The sequence below is a fragment of the Nyctibius grandis genome, chromosome 6 (assembly GCF_013368605.1).
Source record: "Nyctibius grandis isolate bNycGra1 chromosome 6, bNycGra1.pri, whole genome shotgun sequence".
Taxonomy (NCBI): Eukaryota; Metazoa; Chordata; class Aves; order Nyctibiiformes; family Nyctibiidae; genus Nyctibius; species Nyctibius grandis.
This window is the reverse complement of record NC_090663.1, coordinates 11,976,122-11,999,602: the sequence shown is the minus strand read 5'-3', so window position 1 is coordinate 11,999,602 and position 23,481 is coordinate 11,976,122. Positions and strand designations below refer to the sequence as shown.

Genomic DNA, 23,481 nt, shown 5'->3' with positions numbered 1-23,481 from the left:
GGCGGCAGTGGCGGGGCGGCCATGGGGCTGGTGGGGACGGCGGCTGTGCGGGATGGCGGCGCCGCGCTGCCTCACGGCTTCTGGGCGGCGGTGCGCGTCTGGCTGGAGAAGCCGCAGGTGGCGAACAGGCGGCTGTGCGGCGCCGCCATCGAGGCGGAGGGGATGGTGCCCCTCGGGGCGGGCGGGGAAGCATCTCCCTCCCAGGCCGCCGTGCGGGGAGGCGGGAGCGGCGGGGGGCAGGAGGGGCCAGCGGCGTCTGCCGGGGCTGCGGAGCTGGGTCGGCTCTGGAGCGAGGTGCGTGGGCAGCTGCCGGCGGGGCAGGGGCACCTGCCGCCGCCTCTCACGCCCTGGGACGGGCCGGGCCGCCGCTCGGAGCTCCGCGCCCTGCTGAGGACGCTGCTGCCCCGGGGGCGGCCCGGCGGCCCGCTCGCCCCCCCGGCGAGGGAGCTGGCGGTGCAAGGTGAGCGGGAGCCCGGCCCCGGGGCGGTGAGAGGCGGGAGCGCAGCGTTTGGGAGAAGTAAGATAAATAACACTTTTTTCCTACTTATGGGAGTGCAGATGGATTTTTGTCCTTATCGTGTGCTCAGATTTTATCTTTTTCTTTTTTTTTTTGTTGTTGTTCTTGTGCTAGGAAGTGTCAGCAGTTGAAATACAAATGACAGAGGCCAAACGCCTGTAGGACTCTGGTTTAAACAACACCTGCTTCAACCTTAGGAAAGCATCGTAGGGGGAGAGCTAATGTGTTGTGTGTAAGGTACTGCTGAGATGGGAAAAGCACTTAGGGAAGCCAGGCACCCCGCTCCTGAGGAAGAGGTATAGAAAATGCTTCATCTTTTTGTTTTCCTTAAAAAGAAGAGGCAAGAAGGACTGTCATCATGCAAGCCCCCGGCCTGAGTGAGCTGCCCACACAAAAACGCTGCTTGTAGTGCAAACCTAATTACGGGCTTGTAAGGAGTGACGGTAGCCTTTGAAAATGCAGTTAGTGAAAAAACGTAGGCAGCTCTGCCACCTGCCTGGCCAAGTTGAACATTTTATGTTGATTTTTCTATCGTTTAGTATTGCTTAAAAATGAAGCTTGACTTTTTTTTTTTCTTTTTTACATTTTGTGATGGTAAAATGCTGCAGTAAATCCTACTACTATAAAGAAACTTATACAGGGTAGAGGTTGACACCTTTTCAAGATAAATTTTGGAAAAGGTGTTGATGTGGATTAAATTCTAATAGTAATGTTTTGAAAAGAATCAGAATCCCAGAAACAATTAAATTTACAATTCAAAAATACCCATAGTCATTTATGGGGGACAGCTGACTTAAGCTCTTGTGGCCTATGATTCTTATTTTGATGCCTTCAAAAAATTTATGTGTTGCAGTTTTGTTTTATTTTTTTCTTTTGATGTTAGGAGAAGATGTTCCTGAGCTACATCTAGAGAGCCTATCTGTAAGAAAAAGCCTAGGAGAATATTTTTTTTTAATTAATATATTTAAAACAAACAAAAAAATATATTAGAGAGGAGATCAGCTAAGGATGGGCCAAAATAGCAAGACTTCATGTTTGCTCTATTGCTAGTTATTTTTTGCTGTATCACTCAGAAAATTTTGGAGTCCATTGAAATTTGATTACTTAGGTGATATAGCATTCTTAGTTTGAAGATTTGCAGTTCTAAGAATGTTTGTTTTGATGGTAACGGAAAAATAATTTTAAAAAATGAGAACTTAGTAAGTTACTTAGAAGAAGTTGCCACAGATAAACAATAGCTAAGAAGATTTTTGCGTGTGGTTTATAAAGTAATAATCACAGAATGAATCACAGAATGGTTAAGGGTTGGAAGGGACCTCTGGAGATCATCTAGTCCAACCCCCTGCCAAAGCGTTCACCTAGAGCACGTTGCACAGGGTCACGTCCAGGCAGGTTTTGAATATCTCCAGAGAAGGAGACTCCCCACCCTCCCTGGGCAGCCTGTTCCAGTGCTCTGCCACACTCAAAGGTTCCTCCTCATATTCAGATGGAACTTCCCATGTTTCAGCTTGTGCCCGTTGCCCCTTGTCCTGTCACTGGGCACCACTGAGAAGAGTCTGGTCCCCTCCTCTTGACACCCACCCCTAAGGTATTTGTAAGTGTTGATAAGATGCCCTCTCAGAGACCCAGCTCTCTCAGCCTCTCCTCATAAGAGAGATGCTCCAGTGCTCTGATCATCTTTGTAGCCCTTTGCTGGACTTTCTCCAGTAATTCCTTATCTTTCTTGAACTGGGGGGCCCATATCATATGCCATAAGGAATATAGTAAATGCTTTTAGAGTCACTTTATGGGAAGGATATAGGGAATAAATTAAGATATTAAGATTTAAAACAGATCAGTAGCATGTGAGTACTGGGCTTTATCATGCCATTCATATTTCGCTGCAGTTGCCTTTCTTTTTATTTGTAAGTTATTTCAAAAGGATACACTCTCCCTCTCTCTGTTGTTACTTGTGTAGGAGTTAATTATGGTACATGCATGACTGATATTAGAGAGTTAAATGTGACAGAAGTTGCAGAATATCTATGATAAAGGCACTCAAGTGCCTTGCCAGCTGTTCGTCAGCCCATCTCGACTCTTCCAAAATCTCTAGTGTTTGGAATCTGTCACTGGACATAAATGTTTTATTCCACAGGTGATAGATACCATTAAGATCAGTAGCATGGCTGCTGAACATAACTTAATATATTAACATAATACATGTACCTTCACTTAAAATAAGTCTTCTCAGGTAGAGAGAAGGGAGAGTTATGAGATAATAATTTATGGATGGATGATGCATTTTTTTTGCAGTGCTTAGTCCAAGAACTCTAATTGGGAAAACTGCATGACACTAAAAGGGAAGTGTAGCTATACTTAATTATAATCACACAACAGATCCTGTGTTTGAACACAGCAAAATTGGTAGATAATAATATTATTTATTATTTTTTAATATCGCACTGTTTATCTAATACTGGGGTGATATGTAAGTCTGTTCGTTTGGAACTTGCTTCCTAGGACTCTGGATTTACTGTGGGGTAGGGGAAAACAGCAGTTTTGTGCTAGCAAACTCTCATTGTCTAGCTTTTACTTTATTAAAATAGTTAGGTTTAAAGAAAATTAATATTCTTACTGGTCAGCCTTAGATATTTTGGAAACATCATGCAGCAGAATGCTAAATTTTGAGAATTCACACAGTTCCGTAGTTTCAGATGTCAGGCACACTGAGAAACGGATCTGTTCTTAGCATTGTGGTTCTTCCTGTGTTGTCCTAGATCTTGCCTCACTAGTTTGACCTTAACGTTGTAAGGAGATAAAAGTTTATTTTGGTGCTAACCAGGATGGTTTGCATGGAATAATATATCACTATTTACATATCTTTCAGATGTTTACAATGGAACTGTGACCTTTCTGCCTTTGGAGGAAAACAGTGAAGGAAAATACCAGATTAAAACGTGCAATATTTATCAAATTCAACTTACACACATGAAAGATAAGGAATGGTAAGTGCTGGGAGCGAGAGAGGAAGCAAACCCTGAGTTATTGTGAGGATCACATCATGTTTTACTATTGGTATCTAGGCGATTCAGTTGTGTAATTTCCTGCTTGATTAGTAAATGACAGTATGAGTGTGATCTTAGTGCATAGTATTCAGTTAAAAGAAATATCTACAATACACAAAACAAATCTGTTTCAAGTTTGAACGTATTTATTGACTGTACGTGTGTGTAGTCTAGAAAAATTGTGTATTCTGATCACGAGGAACTAGCTATGCCTGTGAGACAGGTCAGGTTCTGTGGGTGTTGGTGAGGTTGAGGGTCAGATTGTAATTTCTGTGAACCTACTGAGCTTCAGTCATTGAAATACAGACCATTGCAGCTTGGTCCTGAGCATCTGAGGGCATAGCTCTAATGAAATCTGAGTAAAATTAGAGATGATGAAATAATGAAATGTGCCAGCTGATATATTTTCCTTCTAAATTTCCTGTTTTTATGAATTCAGTTTTACTAGTTGGTATTTGGATATCTTGCTAAATCAGATTGTTTATCATATGTGAGTCCTCAGTCATTGTATTAAATGCAGCATGGACTCCCATGTACAGGGTTTGAACTGGCAGATAATGAGCTGTCTAACAAAATTCAAGGGAGACTGTTCCATTATTCAGTAACTTCACTATTTTATTTTCCTTTTGGTTTTGTGTATTACATATTTTGTTATTCTCCAGTCTACTTTTATACCTGTTTGATCTGCTGATTTTCTCCACTTAATCGTTGTTTTCTCTCTGAGGTAGCTGAAATAATGAAATACACTGTATTTATACAAAGTTTTTATTTTTAAAGGTCTGTGTCTGTTGTAGCTCTGTTTCCAGAAGATTGGTTTTCAGATGGAATTGCATATCCCAAACTAGCATGGCTTGGAAATGAACTTTTGTGCAAACTAGCTAAATGGTCTGTGGAGCAAAAGCCCAGTGAGTTTAAAAGTACACTCTCGCTCATTTCTGTAGGAAAATACAGCAAGGTTTATCAAGACCTTAAAAAAAAATACAAAGAGATGGTAAAGGTAAGTTTAGCAATAAATTCAGTAATAATGTGCTTTCCTATATTTTTTGTTGTTTGTTTAGTGGAACTGCTTTTTTTCGCTATATTCTTTTTTTAATAAAAGAAGCAATTTAATTGAAATGTATGTTTTATGGTTTAGTGTTTCGGGTTTTTTTTCTGTTTATGTGCGGAAGAAAACAATTTGGTATTTGGAAGAACTGAACTGGAAAAGCAAGATTTGAAGCCAAATACTAAATATCTGGAGGCGTTAAGTATTTTCCAGAATGTATCCCTTCTGATAAGAAGTAAACAGTAGGTCAGTGGATGTAAATACTAAGTCATCCACATTAGAAGGCATAAACAAAGCACCTCCTTCCCAAAAACCTGAAGGAGTCTGGAAACAGCACTGGTTAGCAAGTAGGTTGAATTTCCTATTAATCTTCTAAAATTTGGATGCTACATTAGTATGTGTTTGAGTTAGAGGAGCGGTGTTGTGAAATTGTTTTATCCTGGGGATCCTGAAAAACGACAGTGATCATCTTAAGTGCTGTATGAAGTAATGCCTATATCCTTATACACCAGACTCAAGCTACAAGCAAAAAAAAATGGTAAATGCTTTCATAAAACATATTGTGAAAATGTTGAAAGGTTTTATTGTTGATATTTCTGTACTAATAGAAAGATATATATGAGAGGAAAATTGGACTTGTGGGAAAGGTAATGGTTCAGTCTTCAGCTCTGCAGCAGATTTAGTGCAGTGTTGAACATTTTAATCTTTGTTTCAATTCCTCCTCTACAAAATAGGGGTGATACTTCCACTTTCTGTCTTGCAACTTCAAATTTTGATTCTTTGTGTTCTGTTGTCCCAGGATAATCCTATGCCTGTTATGTTGTGAAAATGCTCATGTTATCTATGTTGCACATAACAGGAATAACATAAGCATTTTTCTTCTGAGTTAAGCAAAAGGATACATGCACTGTTACAGAACAGATGGAGCAGTTTACTTGTTGTGATCTGCACATATAGAACCATAATGTTCTTGGAAACTTCATTGACTGGATGACAGCAGACATTCTTTATGCCATGATTCTTCTGTGTGACTCACAAAATCAAACAGTCTTCATTTATATTCTTTGTGTGTATTTTTAATGAGGTTAAAATGCAAACTTTGTGAAGTGCAGAAGCGTATTGAAGTGGATGAGTATCCAGATCCCTCTAACTGAGCACTCTTTGAAGTAATTTCAGATGCTGCAGAAAATATTTTTTCCTCTATTTTTTTTTTTTGAAGGTGTGGCCTGAAGTAACAGATCCTGAGAAATTTGTTTATGAAGATGTTGCCATTGCCACTTACTTGCTGGTAGGGAGCTGCTTTGCCTAATAATATTCTATAAGGTTCTATTTCCTAATAATAGAAGCTGTGAAGAAAATCAGTATTTTCGTTTTATAGTTGTTGCATTTTTTAAAATAGAATGACCTGAAGTTATTACAAGCATATGAGGCAGAAGGAAGGGGATAGGAGAAAGGGTGTGGGTTTTCTGGGTTTTGAGGGTGATTGTGGTTGGGTTTTTTTTTTTGTCTTTTGCTCTCATTTAAGCAGAGAGACAAAGTTGTTGTTACAATGTTTTCAAGTGTAACTTAAACTGAAAGTGGAATTCATGTCTATAAGTCTGTTCAAGTTGCGTTTGTATTCTGATCATCTTTGGTAATACTCAACAGCATTTCAGGGATTTACATATAAGCAATTACAGAAGGTAGGCATTTATAACAGAATTGTAAAACAAAATAATGTGACAAAGCAAAGGGAAAATCAGTTGATTTGTTTTTTTCTACTGCCCTAAACCGCAAAAATCAGCACAATAACAATGAAAATTAAGTTTAGAGGGATACTAAAACTTCTTTGTGAAGATATGATAAAAATTTGCAGTCCTTTGTCACAGGAAGTTTATGACCTACACAGACGAGATGAATTTTTTTTGAGTGATAAAGCAAAAAGCACTGATGTAGCAGAAAAATAGTGGTTAGATGGAATGATTTGGAGGTCAGAAGTTATTGTTTTATACCTTTTTCTACCACTTGTTAATTTTATGCTAAAGGTTTTTCACTGCTATGCCTTTCTATGATAAAAGTTCAGCTGAAATCCCATCTTCAAATGCAATAAGCCAACTGTAGATGCTAGGAATGCAGATAAATCCTTGGTACAGTTTTCTAAGGCACCTACCTACCAAAGAATCTATGAAAATTCTGCCACCTGCAGTCACTAGAAACTTCAGGATTTTAAACAGCATCAAAATTTGTTACTATGTAGGCACATAAATAATTTTGACTGCTATTCAGAGTGCGGTAAGAGTATGTCTACCTTGAAGTATAATGTAGATACCTCTTGTGTCTTCTCTAAATCAGTAAGTTAGCTCATTTACAGAACAGATTGAGGACTAATTTATTTTGATAATTGACTGTTTAAACTTAGAACCCTAGTTTCTTCTCCCATGAAGATTTAAAAAATTTCCTGAGGAAGCCCAACTGAAATAGGCTACTTTCAAAATCTTGATTGTCACGTTTGATGTGGCAGAACCTTTTACATCAGAGAAATGATCATGATGACATGGTCATTGTAGGCTGAACTATTCTAATCTATGATACTGGATTGTGGAAAGAGCTATATAATAGACTTATATTTTACCGTTTTTACCACTGTGATGATATCAGATGTTGAAAATTAGAAAATTAGTTATAGCCACAAGAAAATTCTGTAATGACAGAATTCTTATGCACATGAGTGTTGGTTTACAGCGTTAATGTGTTTTAGCTGAAGTAGCAGTAGTTTTCAAAAAGTTATTAAAGTCATCCAGTAAGTGGCTTATATAAATGAAAGCTTAAAGTATGATATTAATAACCTAACCTCCTTGCAGAATTTTCAGGTATCTGTATGATGGTCTATAATAACTCATTATTTAAAAATACATTAAACAGGTAGTTAAGAGAAGGTAGGTCCAGTGTTAAATTGTTATGGATTTACAGCATCTCCATCTGACCTCATTTTACTCTGCAGTCATGTTAAGGTCGCCTACTGTCTAGGCACATGCTCAAAGAAGCAGCTATTCAGTTTGCATAGTGAGAAACTCAGCAGGAGACAGAGGATAGGTGTGATCTGTGTAGGAGGTGATTAGGGATTTTTGGAATACAGCCTAGAGTGCAAAAGTGCAACGATTGGTACATTTCAAAATGTAAACACAGCTTGATAATCTCAGGGGTTATCTGCTGCTTCTTTCTGTCTAGCAAAACTGACAAATTAACAAACAGGAATGTTACAAATACTAATTTTTGTGGTTAAATACTCTGGATGTTTTTGTTAGTCATAGTAAAAAATAAGTGTGCAGAGTTGATGAATTTGTCTTCTGTAGCTTCTCATTGAAGGAAAAAGCGTTTGACAGTGATAGAAAGAGATGAATCCATGCCCTGCAGATAAGTGTGTAAAAGTAACTCCTTATGTACAGAGCAGGGACTAGAACTGGGCTAAAACCTTTGCGGTCCCATTAGCTTATGTAGAATTTGGGCCAGCTGACTGTTGCTAGGTAAGTTACACTTTGTTCAGTAGATAGTGGTGTTACGTGTACCAATATATAGCCAGCTGATTACAAAGAACATTTTGGTTTTTATTTTCAGCTCTGCCACCAATTCTTTAATACAGTGGACATAAATGCCTCTGTGGTTACTTGCAGAGGCACTGTTGAAGTTTACTTGCTACTTCCCTTGCTTCTTCTGGTCATCTCATGCACCCTTTGTTTTAGCAGCTTGTTTTACATTTATACTTACTCTAGCCCAGGGTTGTATAGTCTTGATTAATTTCAACTTCTAGTGACTCAGAAGGGAGTGGAGGATGTGCTTAGCACTTAGAAAATGATTGATATTTTGCAACATAATTCCTGCCCCTCTCCATAAACAGTTTTAGTGTTTTTTTGGTTTTGTTGTTGTTTTTTTTTTCTCCTCTCAAGTTATTTTCTCTGTGAGTACATGGGATGTCTTCTGTCACATCTGCATTCTCTCCCAGCTTGCTTCTTTCATTTCCAATAACCTTTGCTGCTTTCTTACAAGGAAACTTGAGAGCAGAAGTCTAAAATGTTTTCTTTTCTTGTCTTAGATTCTTTGGGAAGAAGAGAGAAAGGAAAAAGGATTGACCAAGAAACAGTCATTTGTAGATCTTGGATGTGGAAATGGTCTACTGGTTCATATTCTAAATAATGAAGGGGTAAATAGAGTGTTTTTTTAAAATAATAATTAAAAAATAGCGATAGTCAATATTATTCTTATGTTTTCCTTTTATCTGGCATGCAAATAGCCAAGATTCAGTTAATTCATGTTGCTAAAATAGCATTTTGTCACTCTAGTTACCAGGAAAAAATCCTAGCAGAACTTCAGAAACCTTTCACTTATTTATCTATTTTTATTAGTGGAATTCATTTCAATTCGAGGCTATTTTTCCGAGGTGAGAAACTAAGAGGGAAAAGAAAAAGTAATAGTGTAATTTAGTTATGCTGTAGACAAAGCAAAAAAGGAATGGGGAATCTTAACGCAGAGATTCTCTTTCACAAGAGCCTTTAAATGAGATGTTTTTCATAAACTTAATTTTATTGAAGTTGAATTCTACTTGTCATGTCATGAAAATGTTTTTCTATATCTTTAAAACAATCCTGGGATTTGTTAATTGTGGAAATGCCTAACAACATAGTGTACTTTTGGGAGTGAAAATGTGGCAACAGCAAAATTCAGTTTCTTGAGGCATAGTTTCTGAAACAACAACACATGTCAGTGAGATTGAACAAAACCCGGTGAAGTTAGGACTGTCTGTTTCAGAAAATTGTATTTTCCAATTTTGGGAGAACATGGTGAAATTTGTAGAGGAAATTAATCTCTCCTATTAGATCAATAGATGTCATTGGGGGGAAAAAAAATGTCCCAAGTTCTCCTAATACAAGCTCTATCCTTGTGTGGCCAGAAAAAATTGATCTAATACAAGATGCTGTTTTCCCTGTAGATGTTTCTTTTTGTACATCATTAGGTCATCACTGCTGTAGCCCTGAAAACATCGTTGACTGTCAAAAAATCATGTGTGTGAGAGTTTTATACGGCTTTTTTAGTAATTGATTTTGATTTGTTCTGCAGAGGGTTCTTGAGGTTCAAATACTATTGCTTCAGCATTCTGTATTTCTTGCTTGTTTCCAGTCCTATTTCCTCTTCCCATCAGTTTGCACAGGGAAAATTTGTTTGGATTCCAACAGCCTATTGACTTCGGTAGTTGAAAGGTAATTTTCCCAGCAAGGACTGCTTAGAATAGCACTCTTCTTTGAGCCTTGTGGGTGCTATAGTAGTACTCGCCTTTTTTGAAAGGTTTTAATAATTTAAAAGCAAACAAACAAAAAACAATACTCTGCTTTTACTTTTGTAGAGATTCAGATTTTCAAGAGCAGTCTCAATAGGTGTGCCCAGGTAAAATTTCAAACCAGATATATTCTTAATGTTTCCTAGTCTTTCCCTTCATATTTAGAAGGGGAAGAGGGGATTAAAAGTATTCAGCTTCTGCCTGAAATGGTGAAGCTATATTTCATTATGTGTCTAAATTTTAGCATGAATGAAATAATCAGTGTTAATACATACTTTTAGTGAGCTTGTTTGACAATTTCTGCTAAAAGTAGTACTTAAAAATGATAACTTGTTGTTCTAATATTTCAGCATTCAGGTAGAGGAATTGATGTGAGGAGAAGAAAAATATGGGACATGTATGGACCAGAAACTCATTTAGAGGTATTATGCAAATGTATGTCAATCTTATTGATTTGTAACTTTATTCATTTGTTCATTGATTCATTTGTGTTGATACAAATGTAATCAAACATCCAGGTTACACACAGTTGTCTAAAGTGATCTGTGGGTTTGGTATGATGGCACCCATATGTCTTGTGGGACTATAAACTAGATTGTAAAGGGGATTATGAGAGCAATGCTGTATCATACTCTTGCATATTTGCAACTTATTTTTTTAGGTGAGAAGACTAGCGGGATTTCTTATTCTCTAGTCTTCTAAAATTTCTCACTCCATTATCTCAAAAATTGTTAGCTTCCAATATATTAAAAGAATTTTCTGCCTGTAGTTATTCTCTAGTAGTTTTGTTTAAAGGTTAATTCAACATATCTTTGAATGCTGACAACTTACATTAAATCAACGAAAGAACAGCAGTTTTCACAGATGGGAGGTGGACCTTTCAGTCTTGTGCAGCCTTCTCTTTGCCACCCTGCCATTTTGGGTACAAATTGCCAAAACTGCCAGATTCCTTTGCTGCAGTCTGCAACCAAATCTTACTGAAAAGCTTCAAGAAACAATCCATAACATCAAGCTGTGGTGCTCCTTCATTCCTGTTGTACTACATAAGGCACTTCTAATCATACCAAAGACCATCTTCTTTTTTCCTTCATGTTATATATTCCTTTTTCTGCCTCTGTTTCTGTATTGTGGAATCTTTGATTTTTGTACATTCATTTCATATTAAGGTCTCCTGCTTACAGTTTTTCAGGTTTCTTGACTCTTAGAGAAACTTCTGAGCATCAGCTGTCCCTCTTTGCAGCATGAGGGAACAAAGTAGAAAAGAATGGGGTTTATTTGTCTTTTTTAAAAGAAAAAAAAAGAGTTCACAGAGAACACTTGAAAAAGCCAGACAGAAACAACAAAAATATCCAAAATATGCATATAAGGAAAGGACTAATTTATGCGGAAAGGATTTATATAATGAACAGGAAGGGTGAAATGATTTTGCAAGGCTCCTGTAGCTACAGGAGAAAGCATCTGCTCATAGCCTTTTATTACCCTCGAAGCTAATTTTGTTTTGATCTTTACTTAAAGCATGAGTTACAGGATGAATATTGCCATCTGTGGTATTCAGTGCCAATACTAACAATATAAATGAATGTAACAGGTGGCACTCTGCATTGCCAAACTGCTGTCAGACATGGTGATTACAAATTTGATTATGGGTGACTGTCAAAATGTGGTGTACCACACTGATAATTCATGCTATGCCTAAATTAATTGATCAAAACTGAAATGTAACGTAGGAGCAACTTGTTTAATCAACCATAAGAAAACACTTATCAAACACTTGGTTTAACCTGCCAAAAAGAAATTTGTTATATAAATTGTCTGGAAATGTGTATACATAACTAAAAATGGTCAGAGACAATAGTATTTAAAGTGAACAATAATACACCATACTGATACTTAAAACACCTGACACAGTGCTTTCTGAAGAAGGGGCTTGGAATATAATAGAGATACTCTGAGATTTCTGAAATTCCCTGTTAAGTGCTGGGGATTCTTAGTCCCTATATAGATACTATTTTACATGTGAATTTTGACTTCATAAAACATGCATTTTGTATATAAAATGAGAGTATGGGCATAATTTTCAGGGCTTTTCCTAAAACCTGTGGAGATTAAAATTTAAAACTTTTTTTCAAATTTGTCCAACAATTCTTCTGAGATTCATATATGTTTTTAGAGAAGAGTATCAACATCTTTAAGTGCTTTCTTTGCTGAACTTAGTTCTAGGTGAGAAAACGTGTGTGTGAGAGACAAATATTAAAGGGACTTTAGAACTTGAAGAATTCATCATGTTTGGTGTTTTTTTTTTTTTGTTTGTTTTGTGGTGTTTTTTTTAAGAATATCAGGATAGGGTATTCTTGAGACTAATAACTACTCTGTGAGTCTATGTTGTGGTGGGAAGACTTCTGTGCTGATATTTCCTCAATCCATATATACTGAATTTTCACGAGGCAAAATGCTATTCTGAAGGCCAACAAAGAAGCATTCTTCCTCTAGCCTATTGTTTCCTGGGTTTGCTCCTGATTTTTCAGGTGTCATAAGGTAGTCTTGACACAACTTGAAAGGAGTTGGAATGGCAACATAGACAAGAGGGAAAGTGTTAGGCTGGATTAGGTTTATTATACGTGAATGACAGGGTGTGAAGAGTGGCATTCTGTATATTAGGATTTGATTTGGGAAGAGTATGTGAAAGAAGAGAAGATAGTAGTGAAGCTGTGTTCTGATTAATTGCTGTGTGAGTCCCAGGACTGTAATACATAGCAAATTAAGAGGCTTTGTGAAAAATTGAGCCCAGACATACATATGACAGAAGGAGAATGGCAAGAAATCATAATCCAATGTATGGTATTGGTTTACAAATATTTAGAGTGCCAGATATCTTAGTCAGAATTGTTATTCTACTCTTTGACCAATATTTTGTGTGTAGCTGTTGCTAAATTACTTCTTTGTGGCTATAAAAAATTACTGCCTGGCAAAAGTACAGATTGTGGAAAACATTGTTGGTGTTTGTGGTTCTCATTCACCTTGTATTTGTCAGTTTGTATGATTTTGTTATTGCTTAGTGCTTTATTAACAAATAAAATGCATTTCAAGAAACCTGTAATAAAATTCACTGAATGTATTCTTTGGTTTTTAGGAATCTACAATCATGCCAGGTGACAGTCATCTCTTTCCAGATACTGACTGGCTCATAGGAAACCATTCAGATGAGTTAACACCATGGATACCTGTAATTGCAGCTAGGTATTTGCAGGGGGAGGGGAGTGAGAGGGAAACAATTTAAAAAAAAAAAAACAAAACACCACACCACCACACCCCACCATAATTACCTGTGTGTGCTTGGTGAAAACAGTCACTTTTGCAGCCACACCTGCTGTCCTTGCAGGACTTTGTGCTTTTGATGCCAATTGGTTATTTTTACAAAATGCTTCTCTTCCTGTGGAGAATCACAGACGTAGTATTTACTTTCTCATAGAATTCAGTACCGCATTTTGCTTTTGAAGTTCAAAAACCAGAACTTATTTTTATTCTTTAGATGTGAATCTGTTGTTTGATTTTTTTTTAAATAAAATTGCTGTTGGTTCTGCCTTTCCTTGAACCAATGTGCTCTTCACAACCAGCTGCAATAGTTTAATATCTAGACATCTAGTCCTGCTAACCAAGTCAACACAGTAATATAGCAAATACTTTGTGAAATAGTATTTTTGATAATGCTCATAGATCTACTGAAAGAGGAACATATAAATATTATTTCATTAAGCTCTTAATAAAAATTTCCATTATTGCTTGTATCTTATGGGTTATTTGTTAAACTGGTGTGTTCTCTGAAATAACTTTCCATTCAGGAGTTTATCCTTCTCGTAGGTCTTCCTATTCATGTTGCTACTTTGTGCTGCCATGTTGCTTCTTTGATTTCCGTGGAAAATACAGCCGAAGACAAAGCAAGAAAACTCAGTACAGAGAATATCTCGATTTTGTTTCCCAAGTGGGATTTGTATGCGGCTTTCATGTGGAAGAAGATTGCCTTAGAATTCCATCAACAAAAAGGGTAATTTTGGACTGTGTAGGGCTTTTGTCTTTTTTTTTTTTTTTTTTAAAGCTGCTAGCTGTCTGAAGCATATGGATGTTTGTTCATTATTATTATTGTAAGATCAGACTATAGTCAGTTGCATTATGTGGGACAATATACTCTGAAAAGAGACTAAAAATACATATTGTTTTCTTGGGCAATCTGTTCTTAACGTCATAGGTACAATACTAAAGACAAGAAAGGATGGAAGGTTTTATGGTTATTTCTTATGCCACCCTATAGGATGGAAAACTTATAAAACTCATTTTTTGCCTTAATTTTTCCAGCTGACTATGTTGCTTGTTTGTACTTAATTTTGCTGGTTTTCAGGTCCCGTGAAATTTGAAGTGGAATGTTCTAGGAGTAGGCAGAGGTGTCCAGCTTTAATTTTGTAAATAATCTGAGGATCAGGAACAATCTTTTTGTTCTGTGCTTGTATGGCATGATGAATTTGATTACTGGATTTCTTCTGTGACACCAATATTTGAAAAAAACTTCTCAGACGTTAATGAGCATTGGGTTTGAATGGAGATCTCCTGTAGGTAGATTTAGAAGCCTGCATAAGACGTGCAAGCTGTGGGGCTGTGTGTAAGTATGGAACTCTATAAATAGTGATTTCTGTTTCTACTAAAATAGGTGTGCCTTATTGGAAAAAATAGGACCTATCCACCTACAGAATGTGCTCTGATTGACAAGCAGATAACACAGTATATTAATAATCATCAGACCTGTGCTGTGGTCACGTGTGACAGAAGAGTTGGATTTAATCCTAAGGACCGCTCTGGTGTATGCAAAGAAGCAGGCTCAGAACTTTCTGAAAATGAGACTGAGACTGCTGGTGCAATTTGGATGCCTGCATTTCAACCCAGAGAAAAAGTAGAACAAATCAGAAATTGTGCTTCCCTCCCTCGGGATTTTGTAGATGATGTGGTTCTCAGTGTGGCAAATTTGCTGTTAAATGCAACCCCACAAAAATCATGTTCTAATATTCACGGTGGAAATACGAATACCTGGAATCAAGGAGGTGAGGTTGTCTTCCCTTCACATTACGTTTGCTTTTGTTGTAGATTTAGTAAGTGAGATAGATAGATAGATAGATAGATTTTAGGAAATACCAAGAACAGTACAGTAGCAATCAAGGGCTTTTTTTCCCACTATGTTTTATTGCACACTGGGATGGAAATAAAACATGTAAGAATATTTTGAAATTGGGGTGGGTTTTTTTTTTTCCCTCTACACTTAAATACTAGGACAGAATAAATTTTTATTAAAAAAAGGCAAACGAAAACAAACACAGAACTCCTCCCCATTTACCAAAACAGAACACTCTTCATCTGTTTGGGGAGAATATTAAGTTTCTTTTTGGATAGTCATGTAATAATTAGCTATAATTCTGTAAGAATTCTGTAAGAAGTGCTTTGAAGTGCCATTTGGTGCAGCATGATTAGGAATTTTTAGTTTAGTCTTAAGAATAAAAAGAAGTTGCTGTTATTTTATAAACATTCAGTTAGTTCTCCCTATACCATCTTTCCATTTTCCTCTATCCATTTTAATTATTTACTTATTGTAGTTTGTCATATGTTACTCTTGCAGGACATCCTTTGAGTCATTCTCTCTTTGCTATAACTACAGGCATGTAAACAGTGTTTATCACAGTGAGGGTTATGTGCTACTGTAAAAAAAAAAGCAGGGAAAATAAATGTGTCTTACTCTGAAAATTCTGACTTGAGTCCTGTAGAATGAAAGCTGCTACTTTGCAGACAATACACATATAAAATATATATCACACATGATAATTAGGAGTACAAAGTCACTGCAGTACTGGTAGATAATTCATAGATTCTGCTCATAATAATTAATTTATATAGAAGTTAAATTTTCTTAGGATTTTATATATATACATTTTTAACAGCTACATCATTATTTATTGCAGAAAGCCTTTCCTTGAAAGAAGTAGCAGAACATCTAAATAAAGAGACTTTAAAAAGGCTAAAGAGTGAGTATGGAGGCCTGCAGACGCTACTCAAGAACAATCATCAAGTATTTGAAGGTAAAGAAGGGGTTTGGAGTTTTTTGTTTTGTTTTTATTTAATCATCTATTTTATTTCTTCTGTATACAGTTAAACTCAATTGAAAAATTACTATGGTGGTGGTTTTTTAACTGCTTTCTATACCTTTGTGGAAAACTGAATATTCTTTGTGTCCATTGCTATAAGGTACTGTTAGTAATACTCTTTTGAATGAGATTGGTAAGGCATCTTTCAGCAAAGAGTTGTTCTAGACTGACTGTATCTGAAAAGACAACCCTTTAGTTAAAGTGGCAAATTTAATGTTATTGTTTGACTTAGAGAATTTTTATTTTTCCTATAGAGAATTGATGATTTTGGGGCCGTCAAATGCAGAACAAGTTCACTAAAGCATTTAACTGAGACTTAGTCTGGCCTTACCAAGCCCCTCAGTCTAAATGCCAACACAAAATAAAACTAGTCTCCATAAGAGCCTGTAACTGTGAGGCTTGATGTGTTTATATAGCCTGTGGGAGCATGGCAGAAAGAACTCGGTAACAAGTTTCTGTGGTTGGCTGGGTTTGTTGATAGCTGTTTTTTGATTTGTTTTTTTTTCCCTGTTGTAATGTGGTGGTGGTGGTGTGTTTTGTTTGGTTGGTTTTTGTGTTTTGTCAGTGTGGAGTTTTGCAAAAGTAAGGTCTAGCTTTGCAGTAATACAAGATTTTAAAGGTTTTATCAGTATTTAAGGCTGCTTCAAATTTGGAAGTGTGTTAACAATTCTACATCAGCTGTAAAATGTTGATCAACTAATCCATGGCAATCCTGAGTATGCAGCCTGGTTGCTGCCAGTGGTTAACTTAGCCAAGTTTAGCATCCACCTAGGATTTCTGTACACTTGGCAATTACAAAATGAGAAGCCATACTGAAATCCTTTTGAACTACCATCCATTGAAAAGAGTTGGTAACATTGCATTGATTGTGTCTGAATTTGATTCCCTGTCATTAGGGACAGGTGGAGTAGATTTACAACCTCTTGCATGGAATGAGCATTTTAATTTGGCATGGATGCTGTCTGCACATTACCTCTGAGGAAAGACTAGGGTTAAGGCCAAATCTTTCTCAGTAATTTACATGACATGGAAAGTCTCTGGAGCTCTCAGTACAGACCATTTGATTTGATTCTTTCCTTCAGAAGCATGTCACCGTAACAAGGGACTTTTACCAGCAGGTGGTCTGGAAGGACATTGCTCATGCCAAAGAGGACAGAGAAGAACATGGCTACAGCTGTTTTTTCATCCTTACTCAAGTGTTTTTCTTTTAAAGACCTGGAAAATGGATATACACACACAAAAGAAGGGGCTTAGAGTAACTGATCTGTGGCAGTTTCTTTTGATCAGGCATCTTGTCCAATATAAGACTTATTTTTCTAGAAAAAATTATGCTTGGTCATAAATAGCACTGTATCTGCTCATTTTTCTTCATCTTGAGAGAGATTTTAAAGCTCTGCTGAACCCATTTCTGAATTGACTTTGAGTTCAGTTCTATTTGTGTATCACAAGGAAACCTGAAGGGATGAATTCATCCAGGCCTGAATGTATGATATTAAGCTTTCACTGCACTCGTTACCTTTTGAGTAGCAATTATCAGAATGCAGAATGGTATCTGTTCACTATGCCAAGCTACAAGTGTGTGATACAGAAGGTATGATTGAAGCAGAATATGAAAATAAAGCATAGCAACTTAGAAATGGCAGATTCTTCCTTCTTCATTTTCACTGTTGCTTTTCCATCTACATTTTCTTTCTCTCTTACTAACGTCCTTTTATTCTGTTTTGTTTAAGGAGTTGACAGAGGTTCACAAATGTATGTGTGCAGTTTGGTCCTAACACAGCAAATGAATTTCAAAAGCAAAGTGCCGAATCTTTATTAACCAACGATAGTTCACTGTTGATTCATATGAAGGATTAGACTTATCTTTTTGATGCAGTGTATTTTTAGGTCAGTTAACCATTGTCTTTGTAAGAGCATTTCCATGTAGTGAAAGTAGGAGAAGACTTACTAGAATTTTGCTGGTTTGTCAGGACTTGCAATCTAAATTCAGAGGATTTTAGTCTAAATAATCCTAACTGCTGTATTTAAATCAAACAAACCGTCCCCTACAAAGATGATACAAAGGTGCCTCAAATTATTCAGCATCACAGTAAGACAGCTCACAGGGAAATCAGTCAATTCTTCTTTAGACCTTGTCTATATTATCTTGGTTTGTTGTGCACTTCTTTCTGTTTCTGTACAAATGGCACATTTGGTCTTGCCTGAGTGATCCATTTGTAGAACATGTATTTTTTTCACAGAATGTCACTGTGCATTTTTTCCACTATAATTCCCATGGCTGTCTATTAACAGCTGCATTTTTGTTTGTTTTTAAATCTTAGTTCTAAATGGGAATGTTCATATTCGTGACTGGAGAAAAGAGAAACCATCAAAGAAAACTAAGCCTGAAGTGAAACGCCGCCTTTCAGCTGAAGCATTTAAAACACGTCTCTGCTGGTTTTTTATTCATCATCCTGATGGTTGTTCTTTGCCTTCTGAATCTTGCCCATATGCTCATGGAACTGAGGAGCTAAGGCAGTCTCAGGTTATTAAAAAGACAAAACATACACAGTAATAAAAAGCTGCCTCTTGTATTTAAGCTTGTGTACGTAACTGAATCTATGATTGACTTCGGGACTGCCTAGTGCATGAAGATCTGTACAATACGGAGGGTTTTTCCCCATTCCTATGCATCTTATTTTCCAGTTGGTTTACAAGTCCTCCTGTATTTTTAATTCTTTGGGTTTTTTATTAACACGGAAAAGGTATGGTAAAGTGCGTATACACTTTTGGATTTGCCATGGCTTGTCTAGCATGCATTTTTAGAAGAGTTTGAAAACTTAGTTTCCTTTTCGTAGGACACTCTTCATCATCCTCGATCAGATCAAATATATGTGATGCAGCATTTTCAAACCCTGAAAATTAGCTGTTTTGTTCCAAATTTTCCAGGAGGATTTATGGTTTCTTATGACTCAACAGTGTCTCTGGTAGTCAGAAGTTGGAGAGATTTCACTCTTCCCTGACCTGGCAGCTTCCTCTCCATGTTACTATGGAGTAATACTATGTATTAGCCTTCCTTTCTTAGTCAGACCCTAGTCCTCCTTTCCTTCTTTTTTGTACTGATTCAGAATGCGTGTTGGTTTGAAGAATAACTTTCTGGAAAATTACTGTGGAAGTCTTCACATGTAGGTGTAGGTTTTTAGGTCTCTGTAGGCCATACTGTCCTTTCCCTCTTTTTTTAAAGGAAGGAATAACAGTAGAAAATGTATTTAATAATATTAGAATGGTAGGGTTTCTGCTTATCAGGTAACAAAGGAGTGTCTTAGCACCTTGAGCAGGTTATGATTTTCTTTGTTAGACTATTATTTTCTTTAAAAGATTTAACTTTTAAAGTTAAATGTGCATCCAAAGAAGGACAACGAAGCTGGTGAAGGGTCTAGAGCACATGCCTTACGAGGAGCGGCTGGAGAAAAGGAGGCTGAGGGGAGACCTTATCGCTCTCTACAACTGCCTGAAAGGAGCTTGTAGTGAGGTGGGTGTCAGTCTCTTCTCCCAAGTAACAAACGATAGGATGAGAGGAAACAGCCTCAAGTAGTGCCAGGGGAGGTTTAGATTGGATATTAGGAAAAATTTCTTCACCGAAAGGATTATCAAGCATTGGAACAGGCTGCTCAGGGAAGTGGTGGAGTCACCATCCCGGGAGGTATTTAAAAGACATACAGATGTGGTGTTTAGGGACATGGTTTAGTGGTGGACTTGGCAGTGTTGGGTTAATGGTTGGACTTGATGATCTTGAAGGTTTTTTCCAACCTAAACAATTCTATGATTCTATGAACTTAGCAGAAATCCTAATTATTACTCAGTGACCATCAACTAGTGTCATAACTCTTATCTGTCAGCTGCTAAGGGCTTGTAAAGTTCAGTATCTGCTGTACAAGCTCTGAGACAAGGAATCATGTTAGTTCTGTCCTAGCTTGTATACTGATTGTGTGGAAACTCTGCTCTGATCTACTGAGACAAGACTTTGATCCCAAATCCTACTGAAGAAAGGTCAAGATGTAAAAAAAAAATAAAAAAGCTCCTAAAGAAGAAATGTGGAGGTGTGAGCAATGACATAGAAACTGATTACAGGATGAAGAGGTCTAGGGGTAAGAGTGAATAAGCCATGTGAGAAGTCTCTAAGAGCTCAGGGAACTTAAAGATCGAAGGAAGGAAATAAAGACAAAGCAGAGGAAAAATGAAAGATGAAACTCTGGAAACACTTTTCTCACACCCTAACTTTAAGCCAACAGGTTGCAGTCCATTGCATGCAGAATAAGGAGGGTCTAAATCTACTGACAGGGTAGGAACAAAGAATTGACTGAAGCGGTGTATGTTCCCCCTTCTCCCTTTACATTTGTCTTCTGATCCTGGATGAAGCAGCTCTTACTAGAAAACAATGACCCTGATGATTGCAGCAGCGCCTTGCTCATGGATCATGTACCACATTATCCAATATGCCACATAGTACTGCTACCTGGCCTACCTCTAAAAGGAGCTATAGTGGGCTCTGAGCCTTCCCCCATGCCTCTGGTCTGCAGTGTTGTATACCACGTCCTGAATTTAGCGCTAATCAGTGCTGTGTGACAGTCATTACAGAATTTAAACATTTTAAAAAGAGATATCCTCAGGTGAATCACATTCTAAGGGGCAAGTTGTATGTAGTTCTATTATGGTTACTGGCCTAAGGGGAAGAATAGTATAAGCTTGGTAAACTGCAACTCTTGTGATGCAGGGCAGCACAGTAATGGGACGCAGTTGATAGTGTAGTTACTGTTGTAAGAATCTCAGAAAAATATTTAGCTTATTGAGGGGACAAGAGACAAGAGTTGAGAAAAGCAATGGAATTGTATAAACTTGCATGTAATCAAGTGATGATGTGGCTGTAGTTAGCTTTTGGCTGCGTGCAGACTAAGAAGAGTTCCCCAAGATGTTTATTTACTGTGGTAAACATACTGATATTTGAGGAGGAGGAGGCCCCTGTAAAATTAAGTTCATGCTATCTCCATATGGAGATTGTTTCCAGATGGTGCAAAGAGCAAAAACAGCCTTTCAATTCTTTTCCAGTCCCTGGTGTCTTCCCTAATAATTCACCTTGGGGTAGGATGTGTTGGACTTGAAACAGGTGATTTCCTGAGTTAAGAGTTCACCTGTGGAGCCCCTCAGATGGGCTTGCAGGAAGTCAGGGTTAAGAAGCTGGAAGAAGGTTGGTTGTATTTTGATGTAGTTTGGTGGGTTTTTTTCCTTCTTTCCAGTAAATGGGGAATGAAATACCTGTTTGGCTCATTGAAGTCACAAATATACACGATACAACTAGTGAATTAGTTTTAAAACTACCTTTTTTATTATTTGTGCAATGCTATGATAACTAGCATAGCGTACTGTATTACTGTAGTACATGGCCACCTTTGTATTGACTTTGTTTCTGAACTCACCAGCGTGCAGATGTGTCACAGGTACATGATGGCTGTTCCCCTTGCTGTTTGGCATCACTGCAGGTGGCAAGCCAGCCAGCAAATCTCCATAATTACAGAAACTTCCCTGTTGTTTGGAGAAGTGGTAAGAGAACATTTTTGCATACAAATGCCAGCCTTATATAATTCTGCATTTAAATATGAAGGTAACTGCTGAAGGCATAAAATAGCTCTACTTTATCTAAATTCTGTATATTGTTGCTTTCTCTGTGATCTACAGTCTTAAAATGGCATTAATACCATATTCAGCTTTGGCAATGGATGAAGCACTATACAAAGTAAGAATCAGTTTCACTCTTTAAAAAAGCTCTTGCTCTGCAAGGGACTCAAGCATGAAGTCTCAATTGTTCAGGTGACACTGACGTTTTACTCCTTAATTTATTAACATCACTACCAATTAGTTAAATTGGCTTTATTTGAAGGCTATTTTATAGAGGGAAAATACATGCTGTTGTAGATACCTCACACAAGTCAGCATATAAAGAGAAGTTAGATGTCAGATTGCAATCAGAAATGCTGGGATCTAGAGACTTTGTATTTCCATCTGTAGATGAGCTACAGCTTCGTGAAGTCTATAGAAGTATTCTAAATTAAATAAGAACAAAAAAATCTGTGTTTATGTTCTCCCTTAAACCACAGTAAAGGACTGAATTTTAGTTTTTCGTCAGATCCCTAAAACTGAAAAAAAACCCACAAGATAATATTTGTACTTATGGAATGTCTATATATAGCTTCAGAACAGTCTATTTTCTGGCACATTTCAAACCAGGAAAATTTTCTGTGTATGCATCATTTGGATTGTCCATTTATGGTACTACTGTCACTACTTCATGTTATAAATTATTAGCCTAGATTTAAAGGAATTCCTAGAGGAAGTCTTACAGCTTGTCTGACAGCAAATATAGGCCTCTAGGTATGCTTTGTAATAAAGTTAGGCTGCTTCTTATGGTTTTGGGGCTTTGTTCAGATTCAAAGTCTTAAATGATAATTAACTCTTTCTCTTTGGTGATCTTAGCATGTTTTTATGAGCTGGAATCTAGCTTTAGCAATATAAAGTAGGCAAGAGTGAGCAATCAATAGCTTTGCTTAGGACATTATAATGGCAAATATTTCAGAATGAACAGAGATGAAATATAAAATCTGTAATAGTCCTACTAAGTGACAGCTAAAGCAAATATTGAGACAGGTGTCCACTAAAGTGTCTAAACATTTGGCATCAACTGAAGTCAGGCATAATGTTTTGTTATTGCTGGTAACTTCTGTTTATATAATTGAAAGAGTATTTTCATGCAAAAATTGCAACTAATTGGGCATTCACCCAGAGTGTAGAGTGTAATGCCAACATGTTACTACAAGGAATACCTTTCACAGTCATCTTTTTCTGCTGTTGTATTGTGCTGGACCTGTGAGTAGCATCTTAAGATTTCCCCTGGGGTGTTGGTGCGTTTCCTGTTGCAGAAGCCCGTTGCAGCAGCACTGTGTGTATGTGGCAATGGTTTCATAACTGGGCTTTGTGTTTTGTGAGAAGTTTTTAGTGAATGCTGTTATTTGGACCTGCTGAATTTATGTATTTCAGTTGTATTATAACAATGTTCATATTTATCAGGTAGAAATACATAACTACTCATTTACCATCTTCTTATAAGCGCTACTTTAAGCCGCTTCTAACTGGGTGCTACTACAATACTGCCAGATGAAATCTGCTTAGCAGTTGCAACCCAGCTCCTTTCTTCTCTCTACAATTTTATTAGAACAGGTTTCAACAGCTCTAAATGGGTGAGTGTGGCTTCGGATTCCTTTGTGGCAGGAGCATCACGGCAAATTTTTGTTCAGAGATCAGTGGATCCGTCTGCATTAATTTCTCGATGAGCCACCCCATGCTTCACACAAAGCTGT

The 23,481-nt window shown here is 37.3% G+C and overlaps 1 protein-coding gene across 1 annotated transcript; it reads left to right on the top strand.

Moving 5' to 3' along the window:
• Nucleotides 1-3: 3 nt before the first annotated feature.
• TRMT44 (tRNA methyltransferase 44 homolog) lies at nucleotides 4-18,671 on the top strand. The gene is made up of 11 exons (XM_068403572.1): nucleotides 4-460; nucleotides 3,384-3,501; nucleotides 4,339-4,558; nucleotides 5,826-5,894; nucleotides 8,676-8,783; nucleotides 10,265-10,336; nucleotides 13,045-13,151; nucleotides 13,773-13,956; nucleotides 14,614-15,001; nucleotides 15,911-16,027; nucleotides 18,415-18,671. Exons 1-11 carry the CDS (start codon nucleotides 22-24, stop codon nucleotides 18,645-18,647), a joined length of 2,055 nt encoding a protein of 684 aa, XP_068259673.1. The 5' UTR covers nucleotides 4-21; the 3' UTR covers nucleotides 18,648-18,671.
• The last annotated feature ends 4,810 nt before the right edge of the window (nucleotides 18,672-23,481 follow it).